The sequence below is a fragment of the Molothrus aeneus genome, chromosome 4 (assembly GCF_037042795.1).
Source record: "Molothrus aeneus isolate 106 chromosome 4, BPBGC_Maene_1.0, whole genome shotgun sequence".
In the NCBI taxonomy this organism is placed as follows: domain Eukaryota; kingdom Metazoa; phylum Chordata; class Aves; order Passeriformes; family Icteridae; genus Molothrus; species Molothrus aeneus.
The window spans coordinates 41,539,851-41,557,292 of record NC_089649.1 but is presented as its reverse complement, the minus strand read 5'-3'; the positions used below and the strand labels follow the sequence as shown (position 1 = coordinate 41,557,292).

The following is a 17,442-nucleotide window of genomic DNA, read 5'->3' as shown; positions in this document are numbered from 1 at the left end:
TTTTCAAGTTTTTTAATATTTATATGGGCAAAACAAACCACATTACAACAGTTTCTGATCACTGGCAGCGGCGTGAAGTCCCGCCTGCTGGACTGAAGTGTTATGGCCTGGTGCCTTTTTCTCTGAATTGCATTCAGAGTTTCTGCTCCTTTTGCCTGTAGTGTTGTGCAGAGCATTTTGGGTTTCTGCTCTTAATTTCCGACAGAACGGGCGGCAGCAGGGAACATCCGGCGTGTGCCCATACCGCCGCCCGGCCTGTCGCTTGTTGACAGCTCGCTCCGGACAACGGCCGTCGGCGGGGCCGAGCCCGAACGGAAACGCCATCGTTACATCCCCATCCACCATCCATCCATCTCCTGCCCTGCCGGAGGCCGTGCCGCCCCAGGCCCGGCTATGGAGCGGCGCCGGGAGCCGGCACGGGCCCGGCACAGCACCAAGGGCCGATCCACGGCCGGCAGCGCCAGGAGCTCGGCACCAGCGAGGGCCGCGGCCGCGCTCCCTTCTGGCCCTCCCCGCTCGGGCCGGTCCCGGGACTGCCCATCCGGGCAGGCCCAGCCCGAGCCGCCGTCGGGCGCGGGGCTGCCGGGGGAGCTGGGCCGGCGGTGCTGGCTGGCGCTGCGCTGCGAGCGGCTGCCGCAGGAGCCCCGCCCGCCAGGTACCGCCCGGCCCGGCCCGCCAGGTACCGCCCGGCCCGGCCCGGCTCGGCTCGGCCCGGCCCGGCCGGCGGCTGGGGGCAGGCGCGGGTTTGAGCTCTTCACGGCGGAATTCACGTACACGAGGGTCAGGCTGCATTCACTGAACGTTTCCTTCGGGCTGTCTTCGCTCAGCTTTCCGGTTTTATAACAGAGCCTTCTCTTTCATCTTAGTCTCTTGAAGACCATGTTAGAAAGGGGACCCGGCCAGCTTCAGACTTCTACTGTATTAAGGCAGGTTTCACCTCTTAGAGGACAAACCCAAACGTGTGTCTGTTTTTAATCAGAGAACCACTCCCGGGATGCACTCTTGGCAAAATCGAAGGAGTCGCCAGTGAGGAGTGAGGCACGTGGAGATCCTCCATCACCTTTTCTGAATGGACAACAATACTATCAACAGGTGCTTTCCCTCTTTTAAGTAAATACTATAAAGCAGACAGTTTTCAACACCTTTTCCGTGAAAAAAGAGACTCCTTAAAAAACCTAAAAGAGGTCCCCTATGCCTGTTTTCTTCCTATTAAAATCACCTGGTGTTCCCCCTAAATAAGCTACACTTTGCCCAGACATCTAGTGAGATCTTCCAGTTCCCTCAGAGGTCTCCTCAGGACCAGATAAGTAAGTAGCAGCCTATCCTTATAGCTAACTTCCAAGCCAGGTTGGGTTTTTGGGCAGCTGACTGCCCAAATACAACGCACTTTGTTTTCACTTCTAGTGAGAGTGAGCCCTGACCAAGACACAGCTTTCAATCTTTGTTCCCCACCTGGGAACTAGAACTTGTTGAAATGTATTATCTTCAAGATCTCTGTCCCTGCCCAGTTTGGCTAAAATTGGTCATCCAAGTCTTGGAAAGTAAATCCTCAGGGAACAGGGTAAGACTGGCTGGCAGGTGAATGTAAACCTCAGCTTCCTGTGAAAATTAGAACCTAGTTCAAGAAGATAGAAAAGAATGTAGTACAAATGATGAGTCAGATATTTTCTGATGTGACATGCACAGATTCAGTACTGTTTACAGTGCAGCAGTTGCACAGTGTAAATCAGTCTCACAGTTTGCAGCAGGAACAGAATTAACTCACTCAGGCTTTCTGCATCTGGGGCCTGTCCTTAATGATTTCGTTAATGAATTACCTGAGACAATTCCTTGGAGCTGAATGAACAGACTCCTCTCTGTTTCTTCACACGCTGGCTTGGATGTCCATGATAGATATTGCTGTACCTCCCTAAATTTATTCTTTGAGCAGGTTTTACTTTTCAGATTTTTTAATGTATGTCTGTAGTGCCTAAAAATGCACATGCTCTTAGCACTGTACTTTTAGATACTGGGAAAAAAAAAACACTTCCTAATCACAGCCCTTTGTCTCCTTCACATAGCACAAAATTCTCAGGAAAGGTGAGATTAAATGTGCCTCCTGTCCTTCTTTTTCTGATATTCATGACAGCTAGTTGCAAAAAGAAACTGGCTTTTTTTTTTCCAGAGTTCTTAGAAAATACAAAGCCCCACAATCAAAATGGATAAGTTCCCAAGACAATTAGATAATAGCTTGGTCAGTATTAATAGGGGTTGATTGGTCATTGTGAGGACATTTGACTGACTGATGAACTGTTGCTCAGTTCTAAGATTTTGCAGTCTTCTTTTTTTTTATCAAAACACGCAGAAAATTTGAAGTAAAAATATAGATAAGAATATTTTAATTTCTCTATTGTTTTTACTTAGTGTTTATGTGTAAAAGTATTTCAGTTAACTGAGGACACCAGGCTCAGTTAACTGTTGTATTGCAGTTGTTTAAGTGTATTTATAAGTGTGGTTTCTTCTCAGACTTAATGCAGAAGCAAATACTCTCAGAGATTCATTCTTAGGAATGAAAGTACCTCTGTTGTTGCCGGTGATACCTCCATAAGGAATGTGTGGCAGACATCTGGGTCCATGAAAGTCTTCAGACATCTGGTTGATTAGCCTTTGTGAAACCAGCCCTTAGCAGAGATGTAAAAGCAGACTGTTAAACCCTCGAGGTGTAAGAACAGCTGATCTAAGTTAAAGGATGTCAGATCGAGGGGGCAGGGACTCTGAACTAGACTTTATCTGCTCAAATTAAAAAGATTTGTGGCAGTTTGTGGGAGGGGAGAAAGTTTGTCAGAATGGCTTTTGGTTAGCCAACTTTCTTGGTTCTTAATTTACTCTGTTTTCAGCCAGTTCTGTGGTTGCAATTTCTTGTTCTTCGTTCATGAGAGAAATACACCAGGTTGAAAAATAGTAAGGGTGTATATATCAGAGAGCTATTGTTTGTTTTCTCTTTCCCAGGGGTTGTACAAAGAAGCATTAAAGCAATTTGAAAAAATCAAGGATACAGATTTTCAAGCAATGTATCAGCTTGGTGTAATGTATTATGATGGACTTGGCACTAAAAAAGACCCTGTGAGTTATTTAGCTGCACGCTTTTTATTTTTCCTCTAATATCAGCTGCTAATTACTAGGAGCTTCTTTGTAAGCATGATTACTTAGTTTAAAATTAACAGCCTTTTCATTTAGTTAGTTTCATAAAGTGCAGATGTTTACAGAGCATCATTAAAGAATGAAGCCTCTGGGTTGAGGAGGTTCTCAAAAATGGTTATAATAAAATAGGAATAAAAGAATACAGTAATTTCTATTTTAAAATTAACTTTCAAGGGCTTGGTTGGACTTCATGTGGAAGCTACATTTAAAATTGCTTTAATTTTTTTACTTTTTAATAAGCATATTATGTACATGAAAATAAAGTGAGTCAAAATGGAAATCAAACAATTATATTTCAAAGTATAAGATCTCTGGCACAAAGATTTTTTAAGGTATTTTTTATTCTTTTAGCACAGATGCCAGAGATGATTGTGCTTCTGCCAATGGTTGACAGTATTATTCTTAAGTTAGACACATGAAAAATTACATTTGCAAGCATTTGAAGAATTCAAACTGAAGAATTCTATTGCAAAAAAGGAAGACAAAGGAATGCTTTACTACAATAAGGAGAGTTAATTTGTTGGTGAAGATGATCTTAAAAAGTGGCATAAGGAAAGAACACAAGCATTAGGAATAGAAGGGTCAATTATAAGACAGAAGGCCAAAAAAAATGAACCAGAGTATATTAACAACTGGGACTCCTGTCTGGGGCTTACAGCACTGTCAGCAGAACTGAAAACATTCTGATTGGGGCTTGGGGGTGGTTTATTTTTTCTGTAGGTCTGCATAATTACCACATTTGTTTGCTTGCAAATAAACATTTTAACAAAGTTTCTTTCTTTCTTGTGTATCACAATATGGAAGCTAAATAAAAGCAAAACTTTTTATGAAGGACTGCTTCTAGTGTATTTATACAGGGTGTCCATGCTAAATCCTAACAGTGTAAATCTTATTTCTAAAGTAATTCTGAGGCCCAGTTGCTCATATGCAATGTTATCCATCTGCTTATTTAACATGATCAGATTTTGTCCTCTATGAGTCTAAAATATTTTAATTGCAGGGACTTCAAATTGTACTATGTATCACTTTGCCTTCTTGTTAAGATTGTTTTATGATTTCAAATACAATATGCAATATTAAAAAGTTCTCAGAATTCTGAAATTGAAAATGTTACAAGTATAGGATGTGACGTTCATTTACGTAAGCACAATAATATTTTTGGGAAAAATTTTGTCAGTGAAGAAGAGTAATATATTATCAAATGAACATTTATGAGGAAATATAAAAATATCCACACTAAAAATATGCTGGGGTCAAAAATTTAGGGGCTTTCTAGTAACCAAAGGTCAGTTCTGCTTTGGTATGACACTGTTCTCCAAGCTGTCCTGCCAGTATGCCTCAGCCTTTCTTCAAAGGGGAAAAAATTACCTGTCTGGCAGAAGTTAGTGCATTCTCAGGTTATATATTTCATCCTCTTCACAGTCTGAACATAATAACTTATATAGAACTTATATAACTTATATTTCCTACAATTTTAGGAAAGGGGAGTGGAATACATGAATAAAATACTCAACTCTGATTCCCCAGAAGCAAGTCACTTGAAGTTTGCAGCTGCATACAATCTTGGCAGGGCATATTATGAAGGATGTGGTGTTAAACATTCAGTTGAAGAGGCTGAAAGGTAAGGGCAGTCTGTGATTTTCCTGAAAAATTATAAGATTGTGTGTTTCTTAAACTTTGTTGTCCCCGTTTTCTTAGGTTGTGGCTTACTGCTGCAGACAATGGAAATCCAAAAGCAAGTGTAAAGGCCCAGAGTACTTTAGGAATGCTTTATTCTTTGCCAATTCTAAAAGATATGAAGAAGGTAAAGCCCTACCTTTTGAAATAAAAATAGTCATGACTAATTTTTAGTTTCAGATAAATAATACAGTGGTATATTTGACTCTGAAAGTTGTATTTCGAGTAGTTAGACATTATCATCCATTTAAGCCAATGTGAACAGATAGTCAGAATTCCTCATTTTGACTCACTTGACACTGCTAGCTAAGATTTTTTTTTTGGTGAGAGTATCAGAAAGAATGATAGAATGGATTAAAGCTTTGTCAGCTTTAGTAACCTTCATAATTCAAGCAGGTAACACTGATTGACAGCTCTGACTGTAAATGAAGCAGGTTTAAAAGCCTTACAAGGATTCTTCTTTCTTTTATGTATAAGCACTTCTTACAGGATGGTTGGTGTAAAAGCTTTTATGGAAACAGTATACAAGAAAATCAGCTAAGTAAATACATACCCTAACTTTGTGCCTCTTGTTCAGGCCTTTTTCTGGCATTCAAAAGCATGTCACAATGGAAATCTGGAATCAAAGGGAGCACTTGGCATTATGTATCTCTACGGACAAGGTACATGTCAAAACAGCCAAGCTGCTTTGGAGTGGTTGAGGAAAGCAACAGAACTTGGAAATATCTATGCTCAAGGCCACCTTGTGGAATATTACTACACTGGAAAATTTTACTCAAAAGCTGCTGCACTAGCCAAAAGGTAATTTTTGTTCTATGTTTCATTAAGGTTCTTCATGCAAGACCACATAAAACGGATTTAAATTATTATTAGATAATGGTCCTGTGTCTTTCAAACTCAAGAAATGTTAGAGATAATGAATTGCAAAACATCTTTAACAACAGAATAGCCAATTAAAAAATTAATACTATAAGGTTCTCAATTCCTCAGTATGATTGAACTTTTCCTTGTGATCCAATGAAGCAAAACAGCCTTGAACGAGAAACCAAAGCAGATGCCCAGATGGAATCCTGCCTTCCTTGTGCACTATCTCCTCTAGATTCCTGCCTTCAGCATTCCCTTTAACCCCTACAGTCATAGTGCCAAAGACCCCCCAGGTTGGAAGGCATCTCAGTGATCATCTGGTCCAACCTTTCTTGGCAAAAGCACAGTCTAGACACAATGGCCCAGCACCCTGTCCCACTGAATCTTAAAAGTGTACAAGGTGTGTGAATCCACCACTTCCTTTAACCTGCTTTTCCATCTTTGGTGTGCATCACCTTTGGTTTTGAGCAGGCTCAGAAATTGACTTGGAATTAAGTCAAGGGGGTCTCTTGCTACCTACTTTCATGACCTTTAAAGGGAATGAACAAACAGTTCATTGTGCTTCCAGAAAAGCATTCTTGAAAAATTCCCAGCACTCACTAGCTCCTTTATTCTCCATGGAAGCTTCCTATGGAGACCCTCCCAACTGTCCTGTGAGCTGAAGTTTACTATTCTGAAATCTGAAACCTTTGTGTTAGTACTAACCCTCAGAGTGCTCAACGGGATCCCAGATCCTCAATACTGTGATCACTGCACCCAAGGCTATCACTGAGGTCCTACAAAGTAGATTTTCTTGATTTGGGAGTAGCAAGTCAAGCAGTGCCTCATTCCTGATTGGCACATCTGACATTTGGTTGAGGCAGCAGTACTCCACTGCTCCATTCCAGGAACTTCATGAATGTCCTGGGAGTTGCTGTATTCTTATTACATCTAATGCCTGGGTAGTTCAAGTCACCCATAAGATCCAGATTTTGTTACCCAAAGCTTATTTAAGTGACCCAAGTATTATCTCATTGGTCTTACTATCTTGATTCAGAGGTCAATAACAGATGTTTAGTGTAAGATCCCTCTTGAGATGATCCCTCTGTTGCTGACCTAGAGGCATTCAGTAAGGCTGCCATAGTTTGTTTCTCCACATTCAAGGTTCTCCTTAATTCAGTGCATGACTCCTCTTCTTTTTCTGTCTTGACAAAACAGCCTATAGCCATCCCTCACAATCCTCCTGTCATGTGAGTTGTTCCACCTTGCTTCAGTTATTCCTATGGTTGTGTGACTTTGAGTGGGTACAGAGCTCCACTTCCTGCTGTTTGGTCCCCAAGCTATGTGCACTGTACACCAACACTTGGGTGGTTGTTTTCTGGTCCTCACCTGGGAATCAGCTAAGGAACATTTGTTGCTGCTCTGGTTGGCCTGGCTTATCCCCCAGTTGGTTGGAACATGGCACAAGTGCAACCCCTTCAGGTTCAAGAGCAGTGTTGGCACAATGTTCTATGGCTGATAAACAGCACATTTCTGTGACAAACCTCCATTTACCAGTGTATTGATAAAAGTTCCATCTGTCAATCAGATTATTGACTTGCTGGAAATAAGATGCAGATAGATTGACTACTTGCACAAGTGGCACATGATCACGTGTGTGCTTTTTGGGGTATGTCTACATAGCTGCTGCTGCACAGCAGCAAACATGTCACACCTTACCATCTTACAGAAGCTGCACTGTATGCCACTGAGTAGCAGGAGCTTGGTTAATTCAGTAGCTCAGCTATGGATGCTGTTTGTTCTACTCCATGCTAAGAAGGACTGTTTCTCTCTGAGTTGCTTTTTTTTTCTTTTGCACTGTCAAACTGGAGCACTGACTGTTCAGTCTGGTCTAGCCTGTCTCACTGGGAATGAATCCCCTCCAGTCAATGCTGCATGGTAGATTATCCAGACAAATACAGTGCACCTCATCAGCTGCAATTGCAATTGCAGAAAATAGCAATGAAATCCCACAGTACTGTCAGAGGTGACCATTTCTGAAATAAAATACTGAAACTATACTTGAAACAGTTACACTTAATTAGAATTGAAGATAGCCTTGAGGCAAAAATCTTAGCAGTTCAGCCAGTAATATCAAGCACTGATACCTTTTATGCTAAAATTTGTCCTTCTGTGTTCATAGGAACTACATTTGTTACATTAGATACAAGCATAAAACATTATGTGACTACGTACGGTATAACCTTGTTTAATATTTTGAGTCTACATTACCTACTGATACTTCACTTCAAATTCAGTTATCCCACACAGTTGTACTTACCAATTGCTGTGGTATATTCTTGAAGTCAGCTGTGCTGAAATAGAATTTTTGCCTGAATTGATTGGATATCATTATTTGCATCAGCATTCTGTAGATTATCTTTCAGAAAGGAAGGGGAAAATGTTACGTATCAGGAATAACTAGAGGTAATATGTTACTGTTGTTTTATTTTAATGTTCTTGCTAAATAAGAACAGTTGTGTTACTGTATTTGTTAATGGGACCAAATTAGGTGGAAGAACATGATTCCCAACACTTCCAGGTGATCTAGCAGGCACTGACATGCAGAGGATTATTTGAGAACAATCTTTCATAAACACTGATTTATAGGAAGTACCTATAAACTGAAATTACTTGCACTTTTCCTTCTTCTGTCAAGTCTGTGACTTTGACATAGCTAAAATGATGTGTAAAGAAGCATATTATTACTGTTTGGTACCTGGAAAGGGTATGGGGCTTGGCGGTATCTGTTTTAAGACAACAGAAAAAAAAATCCCACTTAGGTATAGCATTTTCTAATATTACAGTGATTATACTAGATAATCATAGCTTGATAGTTAAAACAACATTCACTTTGTCCCTCTGATTCTTAAAATGGTTTTTAGTAAAAACATGTTGAAACTAAGATGACAGCAAGCATGCAGAAGAAAGGAAATAATTGAGCTGAGATAGTGATAAGTGGTTTTCCTAACAGAGTTTTATAACCAGAGGCTCTCAATATGTCCAAGATTTTCAGATTACTATGATTTGCCAACATCCTAGTAAGAACTGGAAATTTTAGAATCATAGAATCACTGAATGGTTTGGGTTGGCTCTTTAAAGATCTTCTAGTTCCAGCCCCTGTGCTGTGGGCAGGGACATTTTCCAGTACATGAGGTTGCTCATGTAGTGAAATAAGAGGAAATAAGAGCTTTGCCTTTCTTCCACATACAATTTGCATAAAATAATTTAAAGGGAACAATTAGCATAAAATATGTTGCCTTTTATAACTAATATAACTATAGTTAAAGTGATTTCAAAAGTTGTATACTTGTTTGCTGTTCAATACCACAATGTTCAAATAAGACTAACTTAAAATCAAATATAAAATAGAAGAATCCTCATAAGATGCCGAATACATGTAAATTTCAGCTTATTTTGGATAATAATGTAAACAGAAAGGAGGCATTGTCAAAGTCATATATGGTCAACTTTAATTATTCCTTGAACTATCATTATCTAACATAATGCTCTAAATTCCACGACAGGGCTACAGCAAATGATGACATCAACATGCTAGCCAAGATGACTGATTGTCATCCAACATATTTAGCCAAGGGGGCTGCTATGGCTGCTTTCTACTTGGCTAGATGCCTCCAGCTTGGCCGAGGCACCGAGAAAAACAAGAAGGCTGCTGAGAAGTACTATTCTAAAGTAAGTGGGGAAAGTCTTAGACTGGTTTTTATCTTGTGAAATGGAGTGATACCTTGGATTAAGTCTAAACTTGTTATTTCATTAAGGACTCCAGCACTATGTTAAAAAAATATTTGCATGTAGACTGATAGAAATGTACTGAAAACTACTGAAAATAGCCTTGAAAGGATGCTCTCTGCCCACTTGCTTAAGCAATATAACCAACAGCAACAACAAAAAATCTATGCAGTCACCACAGCAAAGAGCTTGGTAACTTCCAAGATAAATTAGCTAAACAATTTGAATAATTTTACCCCAAATTAATTTGCTTTCTGTCATTCTCTCATAACTGAAAAATTGTTTTCCTTATACTTTGGAGCCTGTAACAATTACAACCTTTATTAAATTGGCCATAACGGGTTCTCATGCTTATTTTTATATTTACATTATCCATGATAGCTGAGGATCTACTGCTTTTTCTGTTCAATATATACAGAGGGGAAAAAATCAGTTACATTTTTTCCAAAGTTCTAAATTTGGAGTAAGACTAATGAAAAATAAGCTGGCGGAAAAATACTAATAATGGCCTCTGGAAGATTAATCTGTTGAGTAATATCAGTGATGCCTAAAGGCATCAAGGCAAGGTAGCTTTACCAGCTGAAGAGAATGTAGCAAGTTGGCATCTGTGCTTCAGAGACTCTATGGTTTCTGAGCATGTAGTGGCCATTTGTTTCTGCAGGTAGAATGCACCAAGATGGACACCACAGTAATCTAAATGAATTGAGTGTTATGGAAATGATAAATTAGCAAGCAAATTTTGTAGCTCTTTACTCAGGGAAGTCACTGATAGAGAAGGCTTAGCAGAGCAGACACTAACTATTTTGTTCTCTCACTGTAAAAATGTAATAGAGGATAGGATGAGCAGGCAATCAGGAAAGGAACATAAGCTGAGGTATTATGACCATTCCTAGTTAAGGCATTGAAGAGGTCCATCAGGATTAAATTGTTGCATGGCATTGCAGGAGTGTAGCCCTTCCCACGGTCTTCTAAAATGTAGTAAAACTGCCACAGCTGAAAGAAGACCACGGCTTTCACTCATTATTCACCTGCTGTACACCTGAGACTGGTCTAGGAATGTCACTGATGTCTCAGTATAAAGAGGTGGTTCCTATGACTGGTGTCATGTGTCTCTAAATCAATAGCACAAGAGAAGCAACATAAAATAAACAAGAAAACTCCCTGAAACAGTCACTTCGAAAGAGTTATGGGGGTGTCCAGTTTTTTTTGTACCTGCAAAATTCTCATGTTAACTTTACAATTACACTTACCTGAAGTCATATTTGTTTTAATTGACTGCTCAGCTCTGTTTTGGCCTACCATTCTTAGACCAAGTCAGTTTTTTAAGAGATGAGAAAGAGAATATGGGCATCCCTAATGGTCCTGCAATAGATGATGGATGTGAGTGAAACTCATCCAGTCTGTAAGCAGATTTATTTTTCCGACTGTGGTGCTGCATCTGCCATGCCAACATACAGAATTTTTAAAAAATAAAGCCAAGACTAATACTATAGTCCTGTATGCTAATTTTAAATACTAATTTTTTTAATGTGGCATCAGAAAAAGGATTCAAATCCAAATATGTTAACTCTTCAATACTTTAGCAAGTTGACTGTCTCCCTTTTTTTGATACTTACAGATTTTGTCATATTGATAACATACAATTTTATTGTAGCTATAAACTAGAACTCTGATATTCTTTGTTTTTAAAGGCATGCCATCTGGATCCTGTTGTTGCTTCTCACCTTGAATTGGCAGCTAATCTTGGGAGAATTTAGTGTTTCTTATAACTGTAACTGGTATATAAATATATTTCCTACAATAAACCATCATTAATCTCCAGCAATTATAGACTGTTCATCACTTACTGCTTGCTTTTTCATTTTTTTCATCTTGCTTTTCATTCAAATTATTATTTAAAGCAATTCACTGATTCATTTTATCTAGAAGAGAAAGTGCTCTTGCAAAAAAGCTCATGCTCTCTAACTCAGATAAGCCGAGACAGATTTTTAAAAAATAATATTAAAGACTTTAAGGTTTATTTAGGACATTTCATTGGGACAGATGTATTTTCTTCATGTCATATTGCTACATAGCACGTGAATCAAAACAAAGCAAAAGAAAGATGCTTGTTTCCTTTCTGCATATATAGTATTTAAATTTTAATATTCTGAAGAGTTTGAACCCAAACTTGTCTTATTTTCACACACAGGCCACTTACAGGCCATGGCAGTTTTTAATGTTATTGGTGCTTATACTTATGCTTTTAATGTAGTGGTGCTTATACTTTCTTCCACACACTTTCTAAAGCATCTAGATTTACTTAAAAGTCTTTATACATATTTCTTTAGGATTGCAGAGACTCAAAGTTGGAAACTGTCCAGTAGAACCCTAAGCTTTACAATTCAAACCATACCAGCTTCTAAAACTAATAAACACTACTTACAGAACTGTGGGAAAAAAGCCCCAAACATTAGTATGGAAATATTGAATATACATCCCCAAGACAAGGCCTGTTTTTCTCAATTCTCCATATTGCATTCACACTGCCTCTGTATTAGAAATAGTTGGAAATCTTTTGGCTAGGAGTATTTATGTCTGAGCAATGTCAAGCTGGATCTTTTATTAAAAGACACTTTGATTAGCCACTAGGAAAACTTACTGATTGCTGTGGTCAGCTTGCACATTTCTAAATGCCTGTTTACTTATGAAGCTTTGTAAGTGTAGAATTTGCCTTGCTTCTTAGTACTGTGCCACGACTTGCAAACTCTTCTGAAACTGTTAGAATAGAAGGTTAGATGTTACTAAAAATGTTGATTTATATAGATCATGCAGATTGTATGTACCTTACAATACAGCCAGTCATAACTGCAAGTAGTTTTTCTAAGAGCACAACTGTACTGAATTGAGAAGACAGTAATGAGTGTCAGCTAGGGATTTTTGATGATGTTTAATTATTTAGATGTGCATTAACATCATATTTACATATTTTTACATAAATTTAAAAAAAACCCAACCACTGAAGACAGTTTTCTTTCCTTGTATAAAATAAGAGAAAGATTTGAAGGTTATTTGAAATTGGGGCATTTGAATAAAACAGCCCTGAGTAATATCAGGGAAGTTATCAGAATGGTTTAATTAAATGTCTACTTGATCATTCATAGAAGCAATTCATAAGCACTAATCTTTGAACTAACATTAAACACAGGCATTCTGTTAGGACATACCAGTTTACAATACATAATTTTGACACAGACTTCAAAGCAATGTAGATACTTCTTATGAAACTAGTGCTGTCAAACCCATTGATCCGTTGTCAGTACAGCCTCATATCAAGTGCTGCAATCCAGTTGTGATATTTATTGCTTACAAATGCTTCAAACTACAGGAAATCTTTGGTAAAACCAAAATTGATAAAATTTTCACAATAGCTTTACATGTAGTATTGCACGACAAGGCTTTTTCAATACACAAGAAAAAAAAAAGGAATGCTCAGATCCTCAGTGAGGAGATTAGAACTGTACAACATTCATTAGTTTACCACTATAAGCAAAATTTCTATCCATAAATGTTTAAAATATCTTCTGGTTTCTTTCAGCATATATGAACATTTATTTTTCAATCTATATTTGAAACAGAGGAGTAGTCAAATAGAACAATTTAAATAAAAATTGGCAGCTATACAGCATTTTTTTGTCTACCCTACAACAGCATCAGATCTTTTCAAGTCTGTACTTCACAAAAAACTCTAGAGGAAAGAAAAATGCTAAAAATCATCATAGTCCTCAGCCCTCTATGGAAAAGAGGAAAATAAGTTTCATGTCTATTCTTGAACATAGACATTTCTCTAGTGGTCCAATTGTGCAGATTCAAACCTAAGTGGCATTAAGCTGCTCTAAATGAGCTCTCAGCTCAGGACACAGTTCAGTTAGCAGCAGTTCCAGCAAAACCTGAAAAACAGAAATGAGTTTAAATGATGCAGGTGCCAACAAAATTTCTCTTCCTTTCTGTCATTTTTAGGTAACCATAAATAACAGAAACACATAGGTTTGATTACATTCATACTTTTCTTTCATCCAGATGTTAGCACATGCCCTACAGATAACATGGGAAATGTCTTAAGACTGAAGGGAGGCAAGTGTTGAGGGCAGCTCCATTCAGATGGGGATTTCCCACCCAGTATAAACTGGTGCTGTTGTGTCAAAGACTCCACAGCACCCTAGGCAAGCAGCAGGGCATGCACCTTCTCTCTGGTACTGGGGCAGCATTGAGTCACAGGCTGCGGTCTGGAATGTGCCAGAAGAGACTGACTGACTGTGAAGGTGTCATACTTAGATCCAGCTGCATGTTCCAACTATTCCCAACAGTTGAGGAGTGGAACTTCTGGAAGGCTGTCATGTCCTAACTATGAACCAGTTCTGGAGTTCTTCTCTAGGATTCTCCAAGGAATGTTTCTTTTTCTAAGCTGTATGAAGAAATTAGTTTGTACCTTAGGAAGTCAGGCACATTGTATGTGTTGGCAGATCTCTTTTAGACAAAAACAACGCTGCTGTTAAACAGTCTTTTGTTATTCAAACTTAGTCAAGTGATCAAACATAGAGCAACTGACTTATTTTAATAATAAATAAATCTCTGCAAAACCACACTCCCTAGGCTTCAATACTGAGTGAGTGGAGCTCAGTAACTTACAGGATTATGAAGTTAAAAAGGTACTTTTCTGGTTACTCACATAAAGTAGATGCTTATTAGCCTTTCTCTCTTGCAATGCATTGAACACTTTCACTACACCATGACGGGCATTTTGTTGTCCAACGAGATTCTGCAGAGTATCTGCAACAAACATTACTTCAGTTTATGTTGTTTCACTCATGCTAGGCAAAACCTCCAGCCAGAATCATCATTCTGCTACCCATAATCACAATCATAAAGGTTGGAAGAGACCTTCAAGATCATCTAGTTCAACCATAAAGACCCAAAAAGGAGGGGGAAAAAGCCACTGCACTTAATTGGCCCTTGACTACAAGATACACAGAGTCCCTACTCACCAACCTTTTAAAAACACAGCTTGAAAAGATATCCTTATTCTCCAGTTACCCAATAGATAATAGTGTGTGCATCTCAGAACATTTTAAGTGTTCTAACATGATGCATCACATACCTTTTTCAGTAGTTCACCTCACTGAGTCAAGTCTCATCTCACACATCATTAAACCTCTCACTTAAATACACCTTAAGCCAAAGGCACAACTTCTACAGCATTTAAAATAAATTTAGCACTTTAATTGCTACTCAATTGTCACAGAGAATACTTCCCACAAGAAGGCAGTTAAGAGAATTCTAAGTCAATTATTTACACTTTGGATTAAATTAGAGAATAAATAGTGATTCAGTGTTCCATCATTAATCTAAGGTGCATTCAGCTATGTCTTGACATATGGCTCCAAGCTCAGAAACAAACAGGAAATCAAACAATACCATAAACCAACTATGGAAGGCTATTTAGGTAAGTAGATGAGTATATAACACAGGCAGTAAATGGAAGGGTAGTTTACACATCAAAAGACAAATATTTTCCATGCATACTTACTCCTTTTGTGCTGCAAAAGTTGATTAAACTGCCTAATGCATGGGGGTATACAAGATATCTAAGTGAAGCCATAAAATAGCTCATTCTCTTCACACAGAGCAGAGAAAAAGCATTCAAGCTATGCTGAAGTGCATTTCCAAGTGCTAACGGTAATGATTTTGATTCTTTTCAGTTAGGTGCCTTTGGGTTTACATGATCTCTGAGGAGTCAGAAATATGTAACTGCATTTCCTGTCCTGTGAGTGGGACAGCATGGAGCATCTCAGAATAGTGCCCCAAAAACATTCTGGCTGAAAAAGCAGCTGCCCAGGCTTGGGAGATAAGGGCAGGTGAAGGAAAGTACGGATAAAACCACTCCATCTAGGAACTTCTTCTGCCCAGGCTGCAGGTCACTCTAATGTTCAGTGCCCTGAGACCTCTTATCAGAAACAGACAACACACAACACTGATGGCATGCATAGATCACTTGCTCTCCAACTTCAAAATATAAGAGCAATTGGGGTGGTGCCACTGTCCCTATTTGGCAAGTAATTCCAAGTAGCAGAGCCACATAATTGCTCACAGAGAACCAGCAGAGAGAGAATTGACTGAGATTCCTTGACGAACATTATGCACAAAAATACAGCAATTCTGATTTTGCATCCACCAGTAATATCTGAATCTATACCTTTTAGCAGACAGGCAGGGGAGGCAAAGACTAAGACCAAAATAATCGTTGTTTATGCAAATAATCATAAATAATCATAACTTAAAAGTCTACATGAAAATAATTTGATTAACCAGTTTCCTTATTAGTTATTAGATCTGTGATTAAGCAGAATCAAAGTGAACTCACCTGGAATGTTTTCAAGTAGTTTTTGCTGTGCTCTCTGTTTTGTCTCCTGCTTTTGTTCATCGCTCTTGGCTCTTGGTGCTGGAGCTAACTTTCCATTTGGCCAGAAAGCATCTCGAAACACCCCAATGTAGTAAACAAGCATTGGCTCACTGAACATCCAGTGTACAGTGTCACGGATTTGCCTGTAAAGAAGTGGAGAAGGGAGCCCATCAGAGCTAGTCTCATGTTTTATCCATATTTATTCTTCTTACTCCTCAAAGTAGTGGAAGAGATGTTCTTTGTTATGTAATTTTGCCAGTATGCCTGAGTTGATTTCATTGGCATAACAGCAGGTCATATTCAGGTCTGGGTGCTCTAGGATCTAGGTCACTCCTGATACATCACTTAGATCTGGAGAAGGCAGCTTTTCAAGGTAATCCACAAACATCCATTTCAAATTACAAGTACTACATTGAAATATACATCAAAGCTACATTTCAAGGACAGGCACTACAAATGCTCCACCAGGAAAAGTCAGGAAAATCAGGTCACTAATAGTAGCAAACTCCAAACTAGTTGCCTGTGGAGATGTGCCTGCTAGGATAAAAATAGACAGTTTTGATAGAAGCACAGTAAGTTCCTTCACAGATAGCAAAGCACATTACTGAAGAGATTACAGACAGAGATAGCAGCCTCTTCCTGTGGCTGCACCACTCACTGTAGCCTTCAGCACCAGGAGTCTAAGGTAGAGCAGGCTCCAGTCAGTGCTGCTGCCATACAGCCAAATCCCTTAAAATCAATAAAGTCAACCTACATGTAAAAGCTACACAGGAACTTTGCATGCAAGCTATGCTCAGAAATTCTCTGCCTCTCTGTCCTCCTTCAGGCATTTTCCAGTTATCAGCAGGGTATGAACAAATGAACCAATCAATTTAAAACTCAGTGAGTGGATACTGTCTGAGACCAGTGCAATTTACTGCTACATAATACACATCAGAGGCTTTAAAAGCCATGCTGGCAAGTGCAAAATTTAGTCACTGATTGGACAAAGAACAGCCTGCTGTGCTGATAGAATACTTCTAAAATTTGTTTCTGACCAGGGATACAGCTTTCCATATGAAGGTGTTTACAGACAGGTATGCTCATAGCCTCAGGCAGGCCTCACCTGGCAGCATGAAGATAATTCACATATCTGTGTTTTCTCTAATAAATATAACATAGCTGTAAATTGAGCTGTGGAAAACAAATGCAATTACCATATCCAACAGGATGTCCAGATTATTTTTAACAGTTCTTCTGTCAGCCTTTTTTCTAACAGAATAATGATGAAAGTTCAGTTAAAGCAACAGCTACTTACTTGTTGATGGTTCTTCCAAAAGTGACTTGTACTAGTGCAATTAATGTTTTTCTGACCCACTTGAACACTAGAACAACAAAAAATTATTAAAAATAATGACCAAGAAGTTAATAACATTACAGAACCCATGACCATGTGCAAAAACTTCCCCCTACCTCCCACCAAACCAAACCCAAACAATCCACCCCTACAGTAAACACATTGTTATAACCCTTTC

At 38.8% G+C, this 17,442-nt stretch overlaps 2 protein-coding genes across 2 annotated transcripts in view; one reads left to right on the top strand and one right to left on the bottom strand.

The window, feature by feature from the left end:
* The first annotated feature begins 393 nt into the window (after nucleotides 1-393).
* Nucleotides 394-11,303, top strand: LRP2BP (LRP2 binding protein). The gene is made up of 8 exons (XM_066548336.1): nucleotides 394-655; nucleotides 980-1,092; nucleotides 2,989-3,102; nucleotides 4,659-4,801; nucleotides 4,879-4,984; nucleotides 5,435-5,658; nucleotides 9,267-9,432; nucleotides 11,181-11,303. Exons 1-8 carry the CDS (start codon nucleotides 394-396, stop codon nucleotides 11,244-11,246), a joined length of 1,194 nt encoding a protein of 397 aa, XP_066404433.1. The 3' UTR covers nucleotides 11,247-11,303.
* Nucleotides 11,304-12,399: 1,096 nt separating this feature from the next.
* The window catches only part of SNX25 (sorting nexin 25), an 83,231-nt gene continuing 78,188 nt past the window's right edge, over nucleotides 12,400-17,442 (bottom strand). The window contains exons 16-19 of the mRNA XM_066548332.1: nucleotides 17,226-17,292; nucleotides 15,890-16,071; nucleotides 14,198-14,298; nucleotides 12,400-13,418 (exon numbers count right to left, since the gene is read on the bottom strand). Of these exons, the coding sequence (XP_066404429.1) occupies nucleotides 13,344-13,418; nucleotides 14,198-14,298; nucleotides 15,890-16,071; nucleotides 17,226-17,292 (425 nt within the window). The 3' untranslated portion in view covers nucleotides 12,400-13,343. The remainder of the gene's footprint in view (nucleotides 13,419-14,197; nucleotides 14,299-15,889; nucleotides 16,072-17,225; nucleotides 17,293-17,442) is intronic.

Bases quoted from the DNA above. Each gene is read 5' to 3' on its own strand.
- LRP2BP (XM_066548336.1), top strand. From the start codon at position 394: ATGGAGCGGCGCCGGGAGCCGGCACGGGCCCGGCACAGCACCAAGGGC. The intron at 656-979 runs GTACCGCCCGGC...GTTTTTAATCAG, and splicing joins GCAGGAGCCCCGCCCGCCAG to AGAACCACTCCCGGGATGCA. The intron at 4,985-5,434 runs GTAAAGCCCTAC...CCTCTTGTTCAG, and splicing joins TTCTAAAAGATATGAAGAAG to GCCTTTTTCTGGCATTCAAA.